Source organism: Cnephaeus nilssonii (genome assembly GCF_951640355.1).
Source record: "Cnephaeus nilssonii genome assembly, chromosome: 9".
Lineage (NCBI taxonomy): Eukaryota > Metazoa > Chordata > Mammalia > Chiroptera > Vespertilionidae > Cnephaeus > Cnephaeus nilssonii.
Genome location: NC_137080.1, coordinates 4,761,642 through 4,776,716, shown reverse-complemented (window position 1 = coordinate 4,776,716; position 15,075 = coordinate 4,761,642). Strand labels below are relative to the sequence as shown.

The following is a 15,075-nucleotide window of genomic DNA, read 5'->3' as shown; positions in this document are numbered from 1 at the left end:
ACCGGCCCGGACGTTGGGTTTCACTGAAGAACACTTCCCTTTATGTCTCTTTGTGGTGCAGACGATCTACATGGATGATGGTGTGTCGTCTTTCGTCCAGATCAGAGGCTCGGTCCCGCTGTTTTGGGAGCAGCCGGGGCTCCAGGTAGGTCATAAAAAGTCCGTGCACGTGTGTTCCTGTTTGCCCTGCCTTCTCTCCCACACGGCTGTGGTTGGTTTCTTCCAACCATGTTCTTTCAGGGCAGTTTCTGGCCTTTCCCGCAGTGCAGTCAGGCTGAGCCCGGCGTGTGTGTGTGTGTGTGTGTGTGTGTGTGTGTGTGTGGTGTGTATGCAGCCCTGTAGTATAATTGAATAGAATGACCTTGTTAGCCCCCAGATTCCGTACATGAGACTCTGTTAAAGGCATTTGGGAGTCGTGACTGTGCTGGAGGGCTTTGTGAGGGCCCGGGCCGGGCAGCGGGCTTGGTTGGCATTACAGGGGCCCGTTGTGCGGCCACGTGAGAATTGCACAGAGTCTTCTCGTGGTTTCTAAAAATACCCCTGCCGCCCACAACAGTGCTCTGGCCAGCGCCGAGGTATTTGGCGTCTGCCTCATGGGGAGAGTTCGGGGTGCCGTGTTCCAAGAGCGCATTTGTTGTCCACGAACTGGCACTGCCTCGTTCACTGAGTTCCTACCCGAGGGGGTGGGCAGCGCCCCTGCGAGGGGTCCTGAGGTTCCTCAGCACCACCCGGACCGCCCACCACCCGGACCGTCCTTCTGGCCTGAGGGTCGTTGTGCGCTCAGCAGCCTCCCGCCCGGCCTCGGTCCCTTTGCTCTGGGTGACAGCGGTTCGGGTGACTGAGGAGGCTCAGGGCCATCTCCCAGGTCCGTGGGGGTTGGACAGGCTGGGTCTCACCTGGTGACGTGGCCCCGTGTCACCGTGGGCGCCTTGTCCTCCCGTCTGTCGTGGCGCTGCCGGGGGCAGACTCGTCAGCTCTGCGGGGGAGATGGACGGGTGAGCGTCACCGGGGCTCGGGTCCTGGGAGGGAGAGCCTCCTGCATCCAGCCTGTGGGTTGGGAAGGAATGGCTGAGCGGCGGGGACAGCTGGCGGCAGGAGGTGGCAGCCGAGCAGCCCCCTGAGCGGGATTATAACGTGGAGACCCCCCGGCGCGCACCCCACAGCGGGTGTGTGCACAGCGGGCTGAGATGCAAATGACAAGCCATGAACCTCGCCCGGTGGAGTGTGTGAGCCAGTGGTTCTCGTGCGTTTACAGCGCCGTGTAGCCATCATGGAACCTAACGTAGAACATCTCGTCACAGCTAAAACCCTGTCCCCGCGAGCAGTGCTCCCGTTCCCTCCCATCGCTCCCCACGGCCCAAGCAGCTGAGTCTCCATCGAGGGGCCCCTTCTGGCCAGTCGCAGAGGGACACTGGGTTTTCCGTAGATTTGGAGATTCTGGAGCTCTGTAGGAGGAGACAAAGCAGACATCCGATGAGCAGGGTGCAAAAGGAAAGAGGGAGACCACGTTTAAGAAATCCCCAAGTTGTGGGGATGGTCATGACGGAATCCTAGTGTTCGGGAAGGCGCTGTGGCATTCACCCACTTCCCCCGGGGCCACGGCCCGCTCCGGGATGTCCGAGGCTGTCTCCAGGCGCTGAGCTGGAGGCCACGGTGCGGGGCGTCTTCCTTGCGGTGCCCTCTGTCTGTCCAGGTTATACGGCCCCAGAGCGCGTCTGGCTCTGCAGACCTCCGGCCGTCTGCAACCGTACGTCTGGGACCCGCCGGGTCTGGCCCCCTCTTCTAAAAACAAAGCAAACCCGTGTGTCGTTCCCTCTTAGTTCTGGCCTCCAGCTTGGCCTCCCTTGGCGCAGCCTGACCTGCTATGGAGCAGCTGCCCCTCAGCCTGACCGTGTCAGCGGGGTGCCCCTCAGCCTGACTGTGTCAGCGGGACCCGGGACCCCCAGCCTGACCGTGTCAGCGTGACCTGGAGCCCCCCAGCCTGACCGTGTCAGCGGGACCTGGGGCCCCCCAGCCTGACCGTGTCGGCGGGACCCGGGGCCCCCCAGCCTGACCGTGTCAGCGGGACCCGGGACCCCCAGCCTGACCGTGTCGGCGGGACCTGGGGCCCCCCAGCCTTACCGTGTCCGCGGGACCTGGGGCCCCCCAGCCTTACCGTGTCCGCGGGACCTGGGGCCCCCCAGCCTTACCGTGTCCGCGGGACCTGGGGCCCCCCAGCCTTACCGTGTCCGCGGGACCTGGGGCCCCCCAGCCTGACCGTGTCGGCGGGACCGGGGGCCCGCGCTCCGGCAGCTGTAGACCTTTCAGATCCTAACGCCGGTGCTTCTCCAGAGGCTCCGTGCGTGGTTCCTTCAAAACATTTCAAAAGGCTTTGTGTCCGGGAATCTTATGAAGGTTGTGCTGACCTGAGTCTGATGCGCACGTGCATCCTCCGAGTACCATCCCTCCCCCCAGGGGAGCCGGGCTGCTGCAGGGGGACCAGCAGGCCGTGCTCAGTGGTGGCAGGGCCTCCCGCACGGATGTGTGAGGAGCAAGCCTGGGGGTGGATGCTGGTTGTTCTTCTCCATGTGGACCTTCCCCCTTCCTTCTTCGCTTAGGTTATAAGCACAAATATTTTTGGGTGAATAGCTTGCATTTTAAGTTGCATTGTTGCCCCTCTTGGGGGTGCCCCAGGGAACCTCTGAGCCTTGTGGGCCCGGGGTGGGATGGGGGAGGGGCTCGGGGAGGGGGAGGGGGAGGGCATGGGCAGAGAGGACTGTGGGATACTGATTCCTGTGCGACTTTTCATAGGAACGGTACCCTCGTTAGGAAGTCCTGGATCCTGAGGCCATTTCCAGCCACCGAGTACCTTTCACAGCTCCAGCCTCACCGTGTCAGGGGGTTGCACAGTTTATAAACAGCCACAGGGAAATCTTACCCTCAGGGCTCACCGCTCTCCTGGCGTGTTAGTTACAGGGTCTGTCTTTTACATACCGTGTGTCTGTCCCCTTGTCACTTAAGAACCTCCCTCCCCGTCACGTGCACACAGGGACCACGTCTTGCACAGGTGAGTTAGTCTGAGCTCTGACGCTCCCTGTGCCGCCCCAGCCGGGGAGGGTGCGGGGTAGATGAGCGGCCTGCATCCCCTGCCTTCCCCTCCCCCGTCAGACCACCGAGCTCTCGGGTGCGTTGTGCTGTGCTCATTTGTGTGGTCGCACTTTTCTTTGTTCCAGAATGTGAGATGGCTCGTAGAACGACCGTTTCAAAAATAACGCAGAGGTTGGGGTGAGGGGAAATACAGTGAGCACGAACCGGAGCCGAGATAAAGTTGCGGACGCGTGTTGCCCATGGGTCTTGCGTGCTTGCTGAGTGTAAGGCAGCCGTCACAGAAACAAGATCGCTTTTCCTGTGGTTGAGAGCTTAGAGCCCTTGAAGTTACACAGAACCAAGTTCTATCCAAGGTCTGATTCTCTCAGGATCCATATACTTTTTAAAATGGAATTTATTGGGGTGACATCAGTGAATAAAAGTATGCAGGTTTCAGGTATACCGTTCTACAAGACATCTGTATTGTGTGCTGACCTTCCCAAGTCAGGTCTCCTCCCATCACCATTTATCCCCCCTTTAACTGCTACCCCCCCCCCTTTCCTCTGGGAATCACCACACTGTGTCGGTGTCCATGGGAACCATACATTTGTGAAAAGTTCTAATCTCAAAAAAAAAAGTTCTTATCTCAGAAGAATGTACTTATCTCAAAAATATTATCTCAAAAAATGTTCTCATTTCAAACAAGAAGTTCTTATCTCAAAAAAAGTAGAGAAGTTCTTATCTTCGCTAAGCCTCAGCTTCCTCTTCTGTAGCGTGGAGTAAACAATACCAACCTCTGGTAATGGAGAGGACTGAGTATCAGAATTGAGCACAGTATCTAGAACCTGGAAAGCACCGGGGATGGTAGCTGTTAATATTACAAATGTACATTATGACATCTAGGAGGCGGAAGCTCAAGTTGCATGGCTGGTTGCCTCTGGCAAGCGGAATGGGAGTTCCCCCTGCGCCTCGGGGCGGACACCGGCAGGTGCAGTGGCAGCGTCCTCACGTCTGTCTCTCAGGACGCAGCACGGACCGTCTTCTGGGCTGTTCCACCTCCCAGCCCTCAGACACCCCAGGGCAGGCCATCTGTTTGTCCCACAGACACTCACTGAGCATCTGTGAATACACAGGCAAAGCCCCTGGCGCCAGACACAGCTTTTGGGGGGTGGGGGGCGGGGAGGGCAGTGTTGTGTGAATAGAGCCCGATGAGGGAGGGGTCTGAGCTCACTTGGGAGGAACTGGGCAGAACCACCAGGCAAGGAAGGCCTGGTGCAGACGTAACCCCTGGGTTCAGGGCCCAGGAGAGACGTAGTCTGGTCTGGCTGCCTGCAGTCCTAGGCAGGGGCACGGCGGGAGGGGAGACTGGAGAGGCAGGCAGGGGCCAGATCAGACGGGCTTGCACGTTCTGCTAAGGAGGTGACAGCTTCCCCCAGGAGCTGCCAGGGGAGTGGTGCCCCAACATCGCTCACATTAGAATCACCTGGGCAACTTTAAAGCTCCTGGTCCCCAGATTGCATGCCATCCCAACTCAATCACAGTGTTGGCCCTGGCTGGTTTGGCTCAGTAGATAGAGCGTCGGCCTGCGGACTGAAGGGTCCTGGGTTCAATTCTGGTTGGGGGCACATGCTCGGGTTGTGGGCTCGATCCCCAGTGCGGGGCGTGCAGGAGGCAGCCGATCAATGATTCTCTATCATCATGGATGTTTCTATCTCTCTCCTTCTCCCTTCCTCTTTGAAATCAATAAAAATACATATTTTTAAAAATCAGTGTTGGAGGTGGGAGCCAGGCATCAGTCCTTTCTGAAAACCCCTAGATGACTGCAGTGTTCAGGAAGGCTTGGGAACTACTCGGGTGTGCTGATAAACCGGTTTTCTGAGGGCCAGGAGGGAGAAATCCAATTTGCAGCGTTTGCCCATTACTGTAGTGTAAATACTCCCATCATGGCTGATGTCAAGCCACCACCTTGATGTCCCTGAACTTGGAGTTGGCGTGTGAGCTGGTAGCAGTTGGCTCCAGCACACACTGGACCACTGCACGGGAGGGTTCCCAGGGCTGGGTGACATGATTAGCTGCGAGTGTGATAGGTTTGGGTTTGGGGAGAGAAGACTGAAGGTAAAGACACCAGGTGGGAAGTCACGGCGATCCAGGTAAGATGCTGGCAGCCTTAACGAGGGGAGGGGCAGGAGGTGCCCGGGGGATTCGCAGATGCCCTTTGTGATTGTGGGGCCCCCTGGGCCCGTGTGGACTCAGGTCTGACTCGCACAGCCAGGCGTCCTCGAGGTCTCGGTTATTCTCGCGGCCAATGCCCCGAGGTGTGTGGTCTGTAGGACTGAAGTGACCACTTCAGACAGGAGGGATTGTCCAAGCGTCTGCCTGGCCAGGGGGAGGAGGATGGCTGATGGAGAAGGAGGGGAGACCCAATAAAGCATCACAGTCGGTCCAGTTGCCGGTGCGAACCGTGGCTTCACTCCAGCCCCGACCGAAGGCTTCCAACACCTGGTGGCCTCAGGACTAGGGGACACCAGAGAGGACAGATGCGGGTCAGTGTCAGCGGAGGAGGCAGGATGTGAGGCCTGAGGCATGAAACTAAAAGAATGTTGGAGGAAGGATGACCTCCTGAGAGAATGCAGCCTGAGGCCACCATGTCTGGGGAAGCAGGGGCGGGGGAGGGGGGTAAGCTGGGCCTGGTCACAGTGCCCTGTGGCTGGACAGGTGTGAACATGGCCCCTCCCCCCACCCCGCCCCCAGCTGCTCATTTCCTGCCACCTTCTCTGCTCACGGGCATTTGCAACCTGAGCTAAAAGGGGATGGAGGAGGAAGATGAGTCAAAACCAGTGCTGCTCGGACTCCAGTGCTTGTGCACACGCGCAGACACGCGCAGACACGCGCACACGCATGCAGGAGTCACCTGGGCGGCTCGTTAAACAGATGATGCTGCGGGTCCAGGGACCACACTTTGAGGACTGCTGGGGTCAGGGATCCTGACTGCCCTGGTCACTTGCTGGGCAGTGCCCTTGACTTCTTAGTGCCCCCAGGAGGGTTTGTGGTCAGCAGGGACCTTGGACTAAGTGCTGTTGGGGACAGAACACGCCCACGGCGGTCCTGCCTAGCCCTGTCCACAGGGATGGGTGTCAAAGGCAGCCGAGAGAGAAGCCAGAGGCCTCGGAAGGAACGTGCACTGGCCGGTGGGCTGCTGCCTCCCGGCTGGGCCCCCCGTCCCTGGCCCGCTGTGGTGGCATCTTCCTCTGGAACACGGCGTGTTCTCAGTAGGTAGGGGCACAGTTTCCGTCCGATTCCTTGGTCCTTGTTCTGCGGGCTTGTTAATGAGCCGGAAGTCTGTTTCCGGGTCTTCCCATGGGGAACCCCAATGGATTCGCCCAGGGCAGGGAATTTGGGGTCTCCCATCTCTCTCCAGTCTTTCTATGGTGCCCTGTGCTGCGTAGACGTGGGTGTCAGGGTGCGCTCGCTAACTCCGTCCTGGACTGGTTACGCAATTTGTCGTGGGATTCAGGTAATGTTTATAGTGGGAGGAATTTCGAGCCCAGAGGTGGGACACTCCTGGTGCAGTCATCCGTGACTGACATGTCTACCTGTTTAGAAGAAGAAACCGTGGGCTGTGACTGGGCTGGGGGGGGGGCGGGGGAGATGTGTTCAGTAATAGAACTGTCACAACTAAAATCTAGGCCTTTGAGCCCGTTTTTCCATCTTCCCCTCGCTGTGTTCCCATGGGAACGAGTCTAAAAACAGCCGCAGTATCCCTGAGGCCGGGGAGACTTCTTGCGATGACTGGCAGACTGACAGACAGACGGACACAGCCCCTGCTCTTGGGTTTTGGCGCTCGGGGATCTCAGAGGGTGGCTGAAAGGATCCCATTTTCCCAGGTGCCTTCCTTGTAAATCCGGAAAACAGACAGGAGCCCACTACCTCGGGGGCGGGGGGGAGGAGGGGGGGGGCAGGGCAGAGCGGCTTCTCAGAACCTGGCTGTGATGGTTTTTGGAATTCAGCATCTCATTTCCTCAGCCAGGTGGCGGCGGCCGTGGGGAAAGGGGCAGAAGGAGCTCAGCCCCCAGATGAGGGCCTCTGGCTGAGCCTTTCTCCAGAACCCCAGGGTTCCGTCGGACCGAGGGATGGGGCTTTTATAGACTCAGTCAGGTGGGCCAGCCCAGCCCAGTCTCCTCTGCATCGGGCCGGAAGCCGGCTCTCTGGACGGCTGCGCTCCTATGCACAAGGGGGACACAGGTACTACCTCCGGGCAGGCGCTGCGGAGTGACACTTGGTACATGTTTGTAATAACTACATGCGATCATCCTGGTGGGTCTGAGGACACACTTTCATAATGCGCACGAACAGCCCAAGCGAGGCAGTGCATTTGAAGAAACTTTCATCTTGAAATAACTGCAGGCCTACAGCAAAGCTAGAAGAGCAATAGAGAGAACGGTGTGTCCTTTACCCAAATTCACTGTCACCATCTCCACACATACACACGCATACATACGTGACACATGCACACACACATACACACGCTATTGCTTCTTTTCTGAGTCCGTGAGAGCAGTTGCTACCTCGTGTCTCTCCCTGTTATTATGTCAGGACGGTTCTCCTAAGAACAAGGGCACGCTCCCATCACCGCAGTGCAGGCACGCATTCCGGAAGTGTCACATGGGCGCAATGCCGTGATGTAGCATGCAGGCCTCGTTCTGGGTTTCTCTGTTGTCGCGGGCGTCCTGGTGGCACTTGCTCCCTCCAGGCCAGCGTCACAGCTGCAGGTAGCCATCGCATCGCTGGTCTCCTTCAGTCCCAGCGGCGCCTGCTGGCTCTGACGAGGCGTTCTTGGAGAATGCAGGCCTGACGCCATGCCCTCCTCGGTGTGCCTCTGTCCCGCATTAGCGATGCTGATTTTGGCCGCCTGGGCAAGGAGCTGCTCCGTTTCTTCCCTTAGTGTGTTTTCCTTTTCAGCTGATAAGCAGCCTGTGGGTGACGCCGAGACCAGGCAGGCATCCTGCTCCTCATCTCTCTCCCCCACGCTTAGGATCAACCCGGATGTTTGCTGAGCAATTACTTCCCATCATGCTTGTAAAATGATGATTTCCTACCGCTTCCTCCATTCGTTAGTATTCCACTGTAAGGAAGAGTCCTCCCAGCTGCCCCATCCACCCACCCTCCATCCATCTGTCCACCCCACACCTACCCAGCCATCTGCCTAGGTGCCGCACCAGCACGGCCAAGGGTGACCCTGAGAGGGGGCGGTGAAGGATTGAGAAAAGACTACATAAGAGAAGAAAGCTGGGTCTGGGTGGGACGTTGTGCTCCCTGATGGAGAGAGACAGTGCCACGGCCTGTAAGCTGTCTCCTTATTTTATAGCCAGATTCCAAGAGGCAAAGTAAGGGCGTGGTTACAACGTTCTCAGGGGTTTCGAATCTACTCAATTACATGCACCTGAACTCTATCGAGCCCACATCACTCAGGCACGTGGTGCCACGTGTTCGGACCACAGGTTCAAGGTGACAACTACAGCTGTTGACTATCATTGTGCTGGGAGGCTCTGCCCTCCAAGCTGGGACTTGCACGTGGCCAAGAGAGGACTGTGCCCTCTCATCAGTCCGAGGCTTGAACCTGTCCAAACACTGTAGCCGCTCTCCACATACCTATATGCCTGCCTATCCATCCATCCATCCATCCATCCACCCATCATCAATCCATCCATCAACCCTCCTACCTGCCCACCCACCCACGCACCCAGCCGGCCAGCTCTCATCTGTATTCAGGGGTGGGGAACCTTTGTTCGGCCAAGGGCCATTTGGATATTTATAACATCATTCTCGGACCATACAAAACCATCAACTTAAAAATTAGCCTCCTGTATTGGGTCAGACATTTAATTAACTCACCCCTCATGCCTGGGCAGGGCCACACCAAATGATTTCTCGGGCCTTTTACGACCCGAGGGCCAGATGTTCCCCACCCCTGGTATAGACTCATGGATTCCCGTTTTACTCTCCAGGTTACAATCCGTTACGGTCCTCACATTGTCTCAGAAATGTTCAGAGAGAGCCCTTCCAGCTGGCTGCAGTAACCACACGTTAGCTTCAAGTTGGTTTTTAAACTTCCAGTGTTTAACGGGTAGCTCTAGTAACAAGACACGTTAGTTTCCAGGTAGCTATAACTCAAGCGTCAGGGCCGCCGAGGGCCCCGTAGCTGCAGAGGATGCTGGGACAGCGGTCTCTCTCCCGTTGGCTTAGCTGTACCTCTCAGCACGGAGGGGTTTGTGGGTCTGTCGCAGGCCTCGTGGTCTTACCCTGGAGTTTCTCTTCTGTCTGTGGAAGAATTTGAGTGGCATGGTCCGAAGCAGAGCCCCACTCGGGCTGCGGGACCTGAGTTCGGGGCCTGGCCCTCCTGCGCTGGGAGGGGCCACATCCGGGGCTGGGAATTGGCCGCTGGAGGCCGGGCTGGCAGAGGCGGGGAGTGGGGACCACTTCTGGGTTTGGAAGAGCAGCAGGCGTCACGGGGTTGTTTCTCTTTACGTTTTAGGTTGGCTCGCATCATCTGAGGCTCAACAGAGGCCTGGAAGCCAACGCCCCTGCTTTCGACAGGTAAGGCCGTCTGTCACCCTCAGGGGTCTCCCTCCCACCAGACAGCGGCGCAGGGGACAGTGGGAAGGGAGACCCCACACACACACCCCCGGCCTCCCCCACCCCCCCCACCCCCACCCCGCCGCCGCCACCCTGCGTCTGACCTTGCCCTTTACTTTGTTCCTTTATGCAAAAGGGAGTTTCCAAAGTGAGGTTTGTACCTGCGCTCAGATCTCCCTGAGGCTCAGTGATAAATGCTCAGGTAGGGTGTAGAATTGTTTTATCTTATCAGTTCCTCCTGTGGTGAAGCTGTATCCCTGCGTCCTGGTTAATGAGGGCTCCTCTGAATCATAGGGTATTTGCAGCTGTTGGTGTTCGTTTTAAAAGTAATATATTCCCGGGTTAGGGTTAGGGGTTAGGGTTAGGGTTAGGGTTAGGGTCACCACATAGAACGGTATAAAGTGAAAAGTCCCAGTACCCTAACTCCCAATTCTCACTACCAGAGAGTCCGCTATTGGCTTTTTATGTATCGTTCTAGAAAAAAGCTGGCATATACGTAGTTCATGTTTTAAAACACAAATTGGACCATAACACACTAAATATTTTGCAACTTTAACCTGAACTATTAACTTGAACTTGAAGAATTAATAGCTTCCTAAAGTATCTGCTGTTTTAATCTAAATACTAAGTTTAAAAATTATCTTAGCGAATGTCATAGAACTTCAAAAAGTAATTTTGTGTTTTAATCGCTGTGCCTGAAGCTTCGCTGGGACTTTAAACTTGTTTGCAGCCGTCTCGTTTACCATAACCTGATGACACCAGCCCAGCTGCGACCCCTCATAATAGCTTTTCCTGGACGGAGATACGTAACCTAGTAGTGAATATGCTATTGCCTTTCTTCCTGAGCACTAGCAATGTGTCTGCCCGTGGCACGTATCGACTTCTTTTCGCTGACATGGATCTGCATTAAGTGTTCATAGGAAATATAAGCGAAAATGAAATTCCTCCTGAGCTGGCCTGAGGCAGAGGGAGGGGGCCTGCTGAGCTCCTTTCAAAAACCTTCATCTTTATGAGCTGTGTTTTGTTTTGTTTTTAATTAAGAACATTTACATGGACTTACAGTTTTTAAAATAGTGTGTGTGTGTGTGTGTGTGTGTGTGTACTTGGGAGTACAAGCCCTCTCCTTTCTTACGCTCACTTCTCCCCTCAATCTAAGGGTAAACTCGGTCTTTTCTGTGAATCACCAAACACGTCTCTGAGGCCGTAAGTCCTTTAACAGGCAGCCCCCACTTAAAATTCTGGCTTGCAGGGGTTTCTTCTTTAACGCCTCTAACCCTGAAGTTGGACCAGACTGTGCCCCCCTCCCTCCCGCTGGGAGGAGCTGCCTGCTCTCATTGGGCCACAGTTGGGAAGTGAGTGTCTGGGAGTGAGGTCACAGGTTTCTCTCACAGACCGAGATGGGGTGCCGTGGGCCCCCCAGAGGAGCAGGGCTGTGTCACCCCCTGGAGAGGTGCCCCCAGATCTCTGAGTTTCTCAGTTCTTTGATGTGTTTGGTCCAGAGCAAATCCCTCCCCCCCCCCATGTGAAAAGTCCTTCCCATGGGATCCTCTCCGTGGGATCTTCTCTGTGGGATCCTCTCTGTGGGATCCTCTCCGTGGGACTCTGCTGTCTTGCTTCCCTGGTTGCTTGCTGTCGTTCTGCCATCTGCCATGCCTGAGGAAGGGGGTGTCTCCAGCAGGCCTTGGGCTGCGGCTGCTCGGGGTGTCGTACAGCTTTGATGACAGCGTTAGCCCGTCACTGGGCGGTGCCCGGTCTCACTCTGCAGGACGGTGACCCGCTCCATCCGCCCTCTCTCGCTTTGCACAGACCTGCTTGTGTCTGGACATCCGGTGGGTTTAACTGCTGGCCCCTCAGCTATGCCCTGAGTTTGAGAAGGATGCTGCCAGATGGAAATCTGACTCCTCGAGGTGCTGGAAAACTCCCCGTTTTCCAAGGAGCGCCATATGACAGTAGCAGATGGGCAGAAAGGTTGAAAAAAATCCCTAAATGCACCGGGCCACCAATGAGCCTAACTCTCCTAACCTCGGTATGGACTCCAAGACTGTCCCTTAGAGCAGTGGTCGGCAAACTCATTGGTCCACAGAGCCAAATATCAACAGTACAACGATTGAAATGTCTTTGGAGAGCCACATTTTTTAAACTTAAACTTCTTCTACCGCCACTTCTTCAAAATAGACGCGCCCAGGCCGTGGTATTTTGTGGAAGAGCCACACTCAAGGGGCCAAAGAGCCGCATGTGGCTCACGAGCTGCGGTTTGCCGACCACTGCCTTAGAGCCATTGATATGAGTCTCAATTTATCAATACGAAGCATGCTATCTTATTTTTAAATCAAAAGGGAGGAAAGGAAAACCAGCTCCCACGTGCCAAACACTGGGCTTGTCACTGTCACTCGCCTGTCCTCCCCATGCCGCCCCTCACAGGAGGTAGGATGGGCCTGTGTTACAGACCAAGGCGCCAGCTCAGAGCGGTGAATGATTTGGTCGAGGGTGTGTGGGGCCGGTGACATGAGTAACGAGTAACGGTGTTCCTCTCCCAGCCTTGGAGTTTGGGGCGGTGGAGATGTATGTGGGGCATCAGACAGCCTTATTTCTGACAAGGTGCGCCGTGGCTTGGTCACAGCTCGGAGGTGTGGCCACAGTGGGCTTCCTCACATTTCACCCCAAATTAAGGGCGCTCACTCAGTGCTGGGCAGCTCGGACTTCCCACCAGAGCAGAGCCTGCTGTTCTGTCCACATGTCACACCTCAGGCCAGGACACCCCTTCTCTGGGCAGAGACCCCAGAGAGCCCAGAAGGCCAGGCCAGGAACGTCCCATTTCTTCCCGCAGCCTCACCCAGGGCTGCACGCCCACGGCTCCAGGGACAGAGCACAGCCTGCGGAGAGGCCCGATTGCACCATCTCGGTCCCTCTGGCACAGGAAGGGCCGCCGGGAGGGCGTGGCCGCGGGCGGGGGCGGGGCCTCCGGGCGTGTTGCTCTGGGAAGGCAGTTCACACCGACAGGAGCTGCCTGCAGACTCACGCTTAACTCCGCAGCGAGCAACCTGCAGGCCCCCTTCAGAGTCACATTCTCCTTCCCACGGCTCCCCTCCAAGTTAGTACCAGAGTGTGTGTGTGTTCTCTTATGGGGTTTGGTTCTTTTGTGATAATTAACTTCTTTAAAAATTTTGTTTATAAAAGAAACATGTCATTGGAGAAATTTGGAAAATAATGAAATGTTTAGAGAAGAAAAGAATTTCAAATGTCATAAAATTGCCCCACTTCTAACATCATTATCGTCTGGTCTTTCTTCTATATTTAGGTGTAAAGATGGCCCTATTAGATTACAGTTTTCCATCCGCTTGTGGCTTGTGTCTTTTTCCTATGTGTGTTTTTTTTAAACTCTGCATTTCAACCTTTCTAGCCATTGTTAAAATTGTAAAGTTACTTTTCAAAAGCTGGTGATAAAAGATAAACATTAGAGTCTCTCCCTAATATTTCAACATGTATGTTTTTAAAATGGTCTCTGATACACAAATAATTTTCCTAAAGACAGACTTGGTTGTGTCTCCTTGTTTGGACCATCCTAAAGCAGCTCTTAGCCCGGCCGGGTGGCTCTGTGGTCGAGTGTCGACCCGGGATCCAAGAGGCTGCTGGTTTGATTCCCGGTCAGGGCGCAGGCCGGTTGCAGGCTCAGTCCCCGGTGGGGGCCGTGCAGGAGGGCTGGAGGCAGCTAATCATCTCATGGATGTTTCTCTCTCTCTAACCCTCTCCCTTCTCTCTCTCTTAAAACAAACAAACACATTTTTAAATAAAAAGAAATGGAAAAAATATATAAAGCAGCTCTTAGATAAAAATTGGACCCTGCGGTTGACTGCTCTCGTACCAGGTTTTCCAGCTTGGAGGACAGACAGTACCAAGTGGAACAGATTAATTTCAGCGATAATACACATGGCATTCATTTGTGAGGCTCTGTTCATGCAGGCCAGGTCAGCTGTTCTAGGTTTAATGGGGCGCTTTCTGGAAAGTCCTTCCTCTCATGTGCCAGCTTTATTTCTGCCCTTTCACAGGCAGGTGCATCCTGGGCCTCCGTGCCCAGCAGGTCCCTTCCACATCCCCTCCCCCGAAGGCGGGGCTCTCGGTCTGCGTCCTGGTGACGGGGTCACTGTGCCACCTGCTCTCTTGCAGGCATATGGTCCTTCTGAAGGAGCAGTATGGGAAGCAAGTGGTCGTAAACCTGCTGGGGAACAGAGGCGGAGAGGAGGTGCTCAACAGAGCCTTCAAGGTAAACACAGCCCCTTGCCGCTTCTCCACATGGGATGGGGGAGGGGAAGCGGGGAGCCTGAGGGTCCCCTGCTCCGAGGCAGGCTCCCTGGGGTGGGGCGGGGGGGCTGGAACACAGTGCTGACCTCACCAGGGTTCCAGCATTAGTGACTTGGGCTCCTGATGTGTGAGGTTTAATTTTTATGAGCTGAGAGCTGGGAGACTTTGCTGAGTCGAAACAGAGCATCTCCTGTCTCCAGCTGCATTTCCTCCAGAGCAAGCATGTCAAACTTGTGGACGGTGGGTCGCATGTCGCGAGTTTGACATGCTTGCTCTGGAGCTGTGGTCGGCAAACTGCGGCTTGCGAGCCACATGTGGCTCTTTGGCCCCTTGAGTGTGGCTCTTCCACAAAATACCACGGCCTGGGCGAGTCTATTTTGAAGAAGTGGCGTTAGAATAAGTTTAAGTTTAAAAAATTTGGCTCTCAAAAGAAATTTCAGTCGTTGTACTGTTGATATTTGGCTCTGTGACTAATGAGTTTGCCGACCACTGCCCTAGAGCTTCCACTGGGGCTTGGAGACTCAGAACAGCCGGGCCTTTTCCATCCTCTTGGATGGACACACACACACCCACACACACATGCACATACACACGCACTCTCACCCACACACGCACGTGCAAACACCCACCCATTCATCCACCCACCCATTCATCCACCCACCCATACATGCACACGCACCCACATACTCACCCATACATGTACACACAAACACATGCACTCAGCCACACATGCAAACGCGTGTGCGCACAAATGTCTGGGCTTTGGCCATGCAACCCTGACCTGCTCAGGGAGCACGAGCTCCCCCTCCTTCCTTGGTCTGGCTCCGCTGCTGGCAAGCTCATGTAAACACCCTCGGGGCCCTTGTGCCTGGAGTGGCTCTTCAGAGCTCCTGATCGGCTTAAGGCAAGAAATCTTCCGGGATTTCCTCCTGCTGACTTGGAGCCTTCAAACCTTCCACTCCTGCTTGGGCTGCCCCTAATTGCTGCTGCCTGTGTCCGGCTGCCCATGGCTCCCTGTGGCCTCCCTGTGCAGGACCAGGGAGGTGTGCGGAGAAACCCTGGGCAGGGGAGGAAGCA

At 55.6% G+C, this 15,075-nt stretch overlaps 1 protein-coding gene across 5 annotated transcripts in view; it reads left to right on the top strand.

Moving 5' to 3' along the window:
- SYNJ2 (synaptojanin 2) overlaps positions 1-15,075 on the top strand; it is a 77,911-nt gene that overhangs the window by 32,331 nt on the left and 30,505 nt on the right. For 4 of the 5 annotated variants that reach the window (XM_079780397.1, XM_079780396.1, XM_079780395.1 and 1 more), the window contains exons 5-7: positions 62-145; positions 9,599-9,660; positions 13,864-13,960. In XM_079780397.1, the coding sequence (XP_079636523.1) occupies positions 62-145; positions 9,599-9,660; positions 13,864-13,960 (243 nt within the window). The remainder of the gene's footprint in view (positions 1-61; positions 146-9,598; positions 9,661-13,863; positions 13,961-15,075) is intronic. The other variant, XM_079780398.1, reaches the window with a different exon arrangement.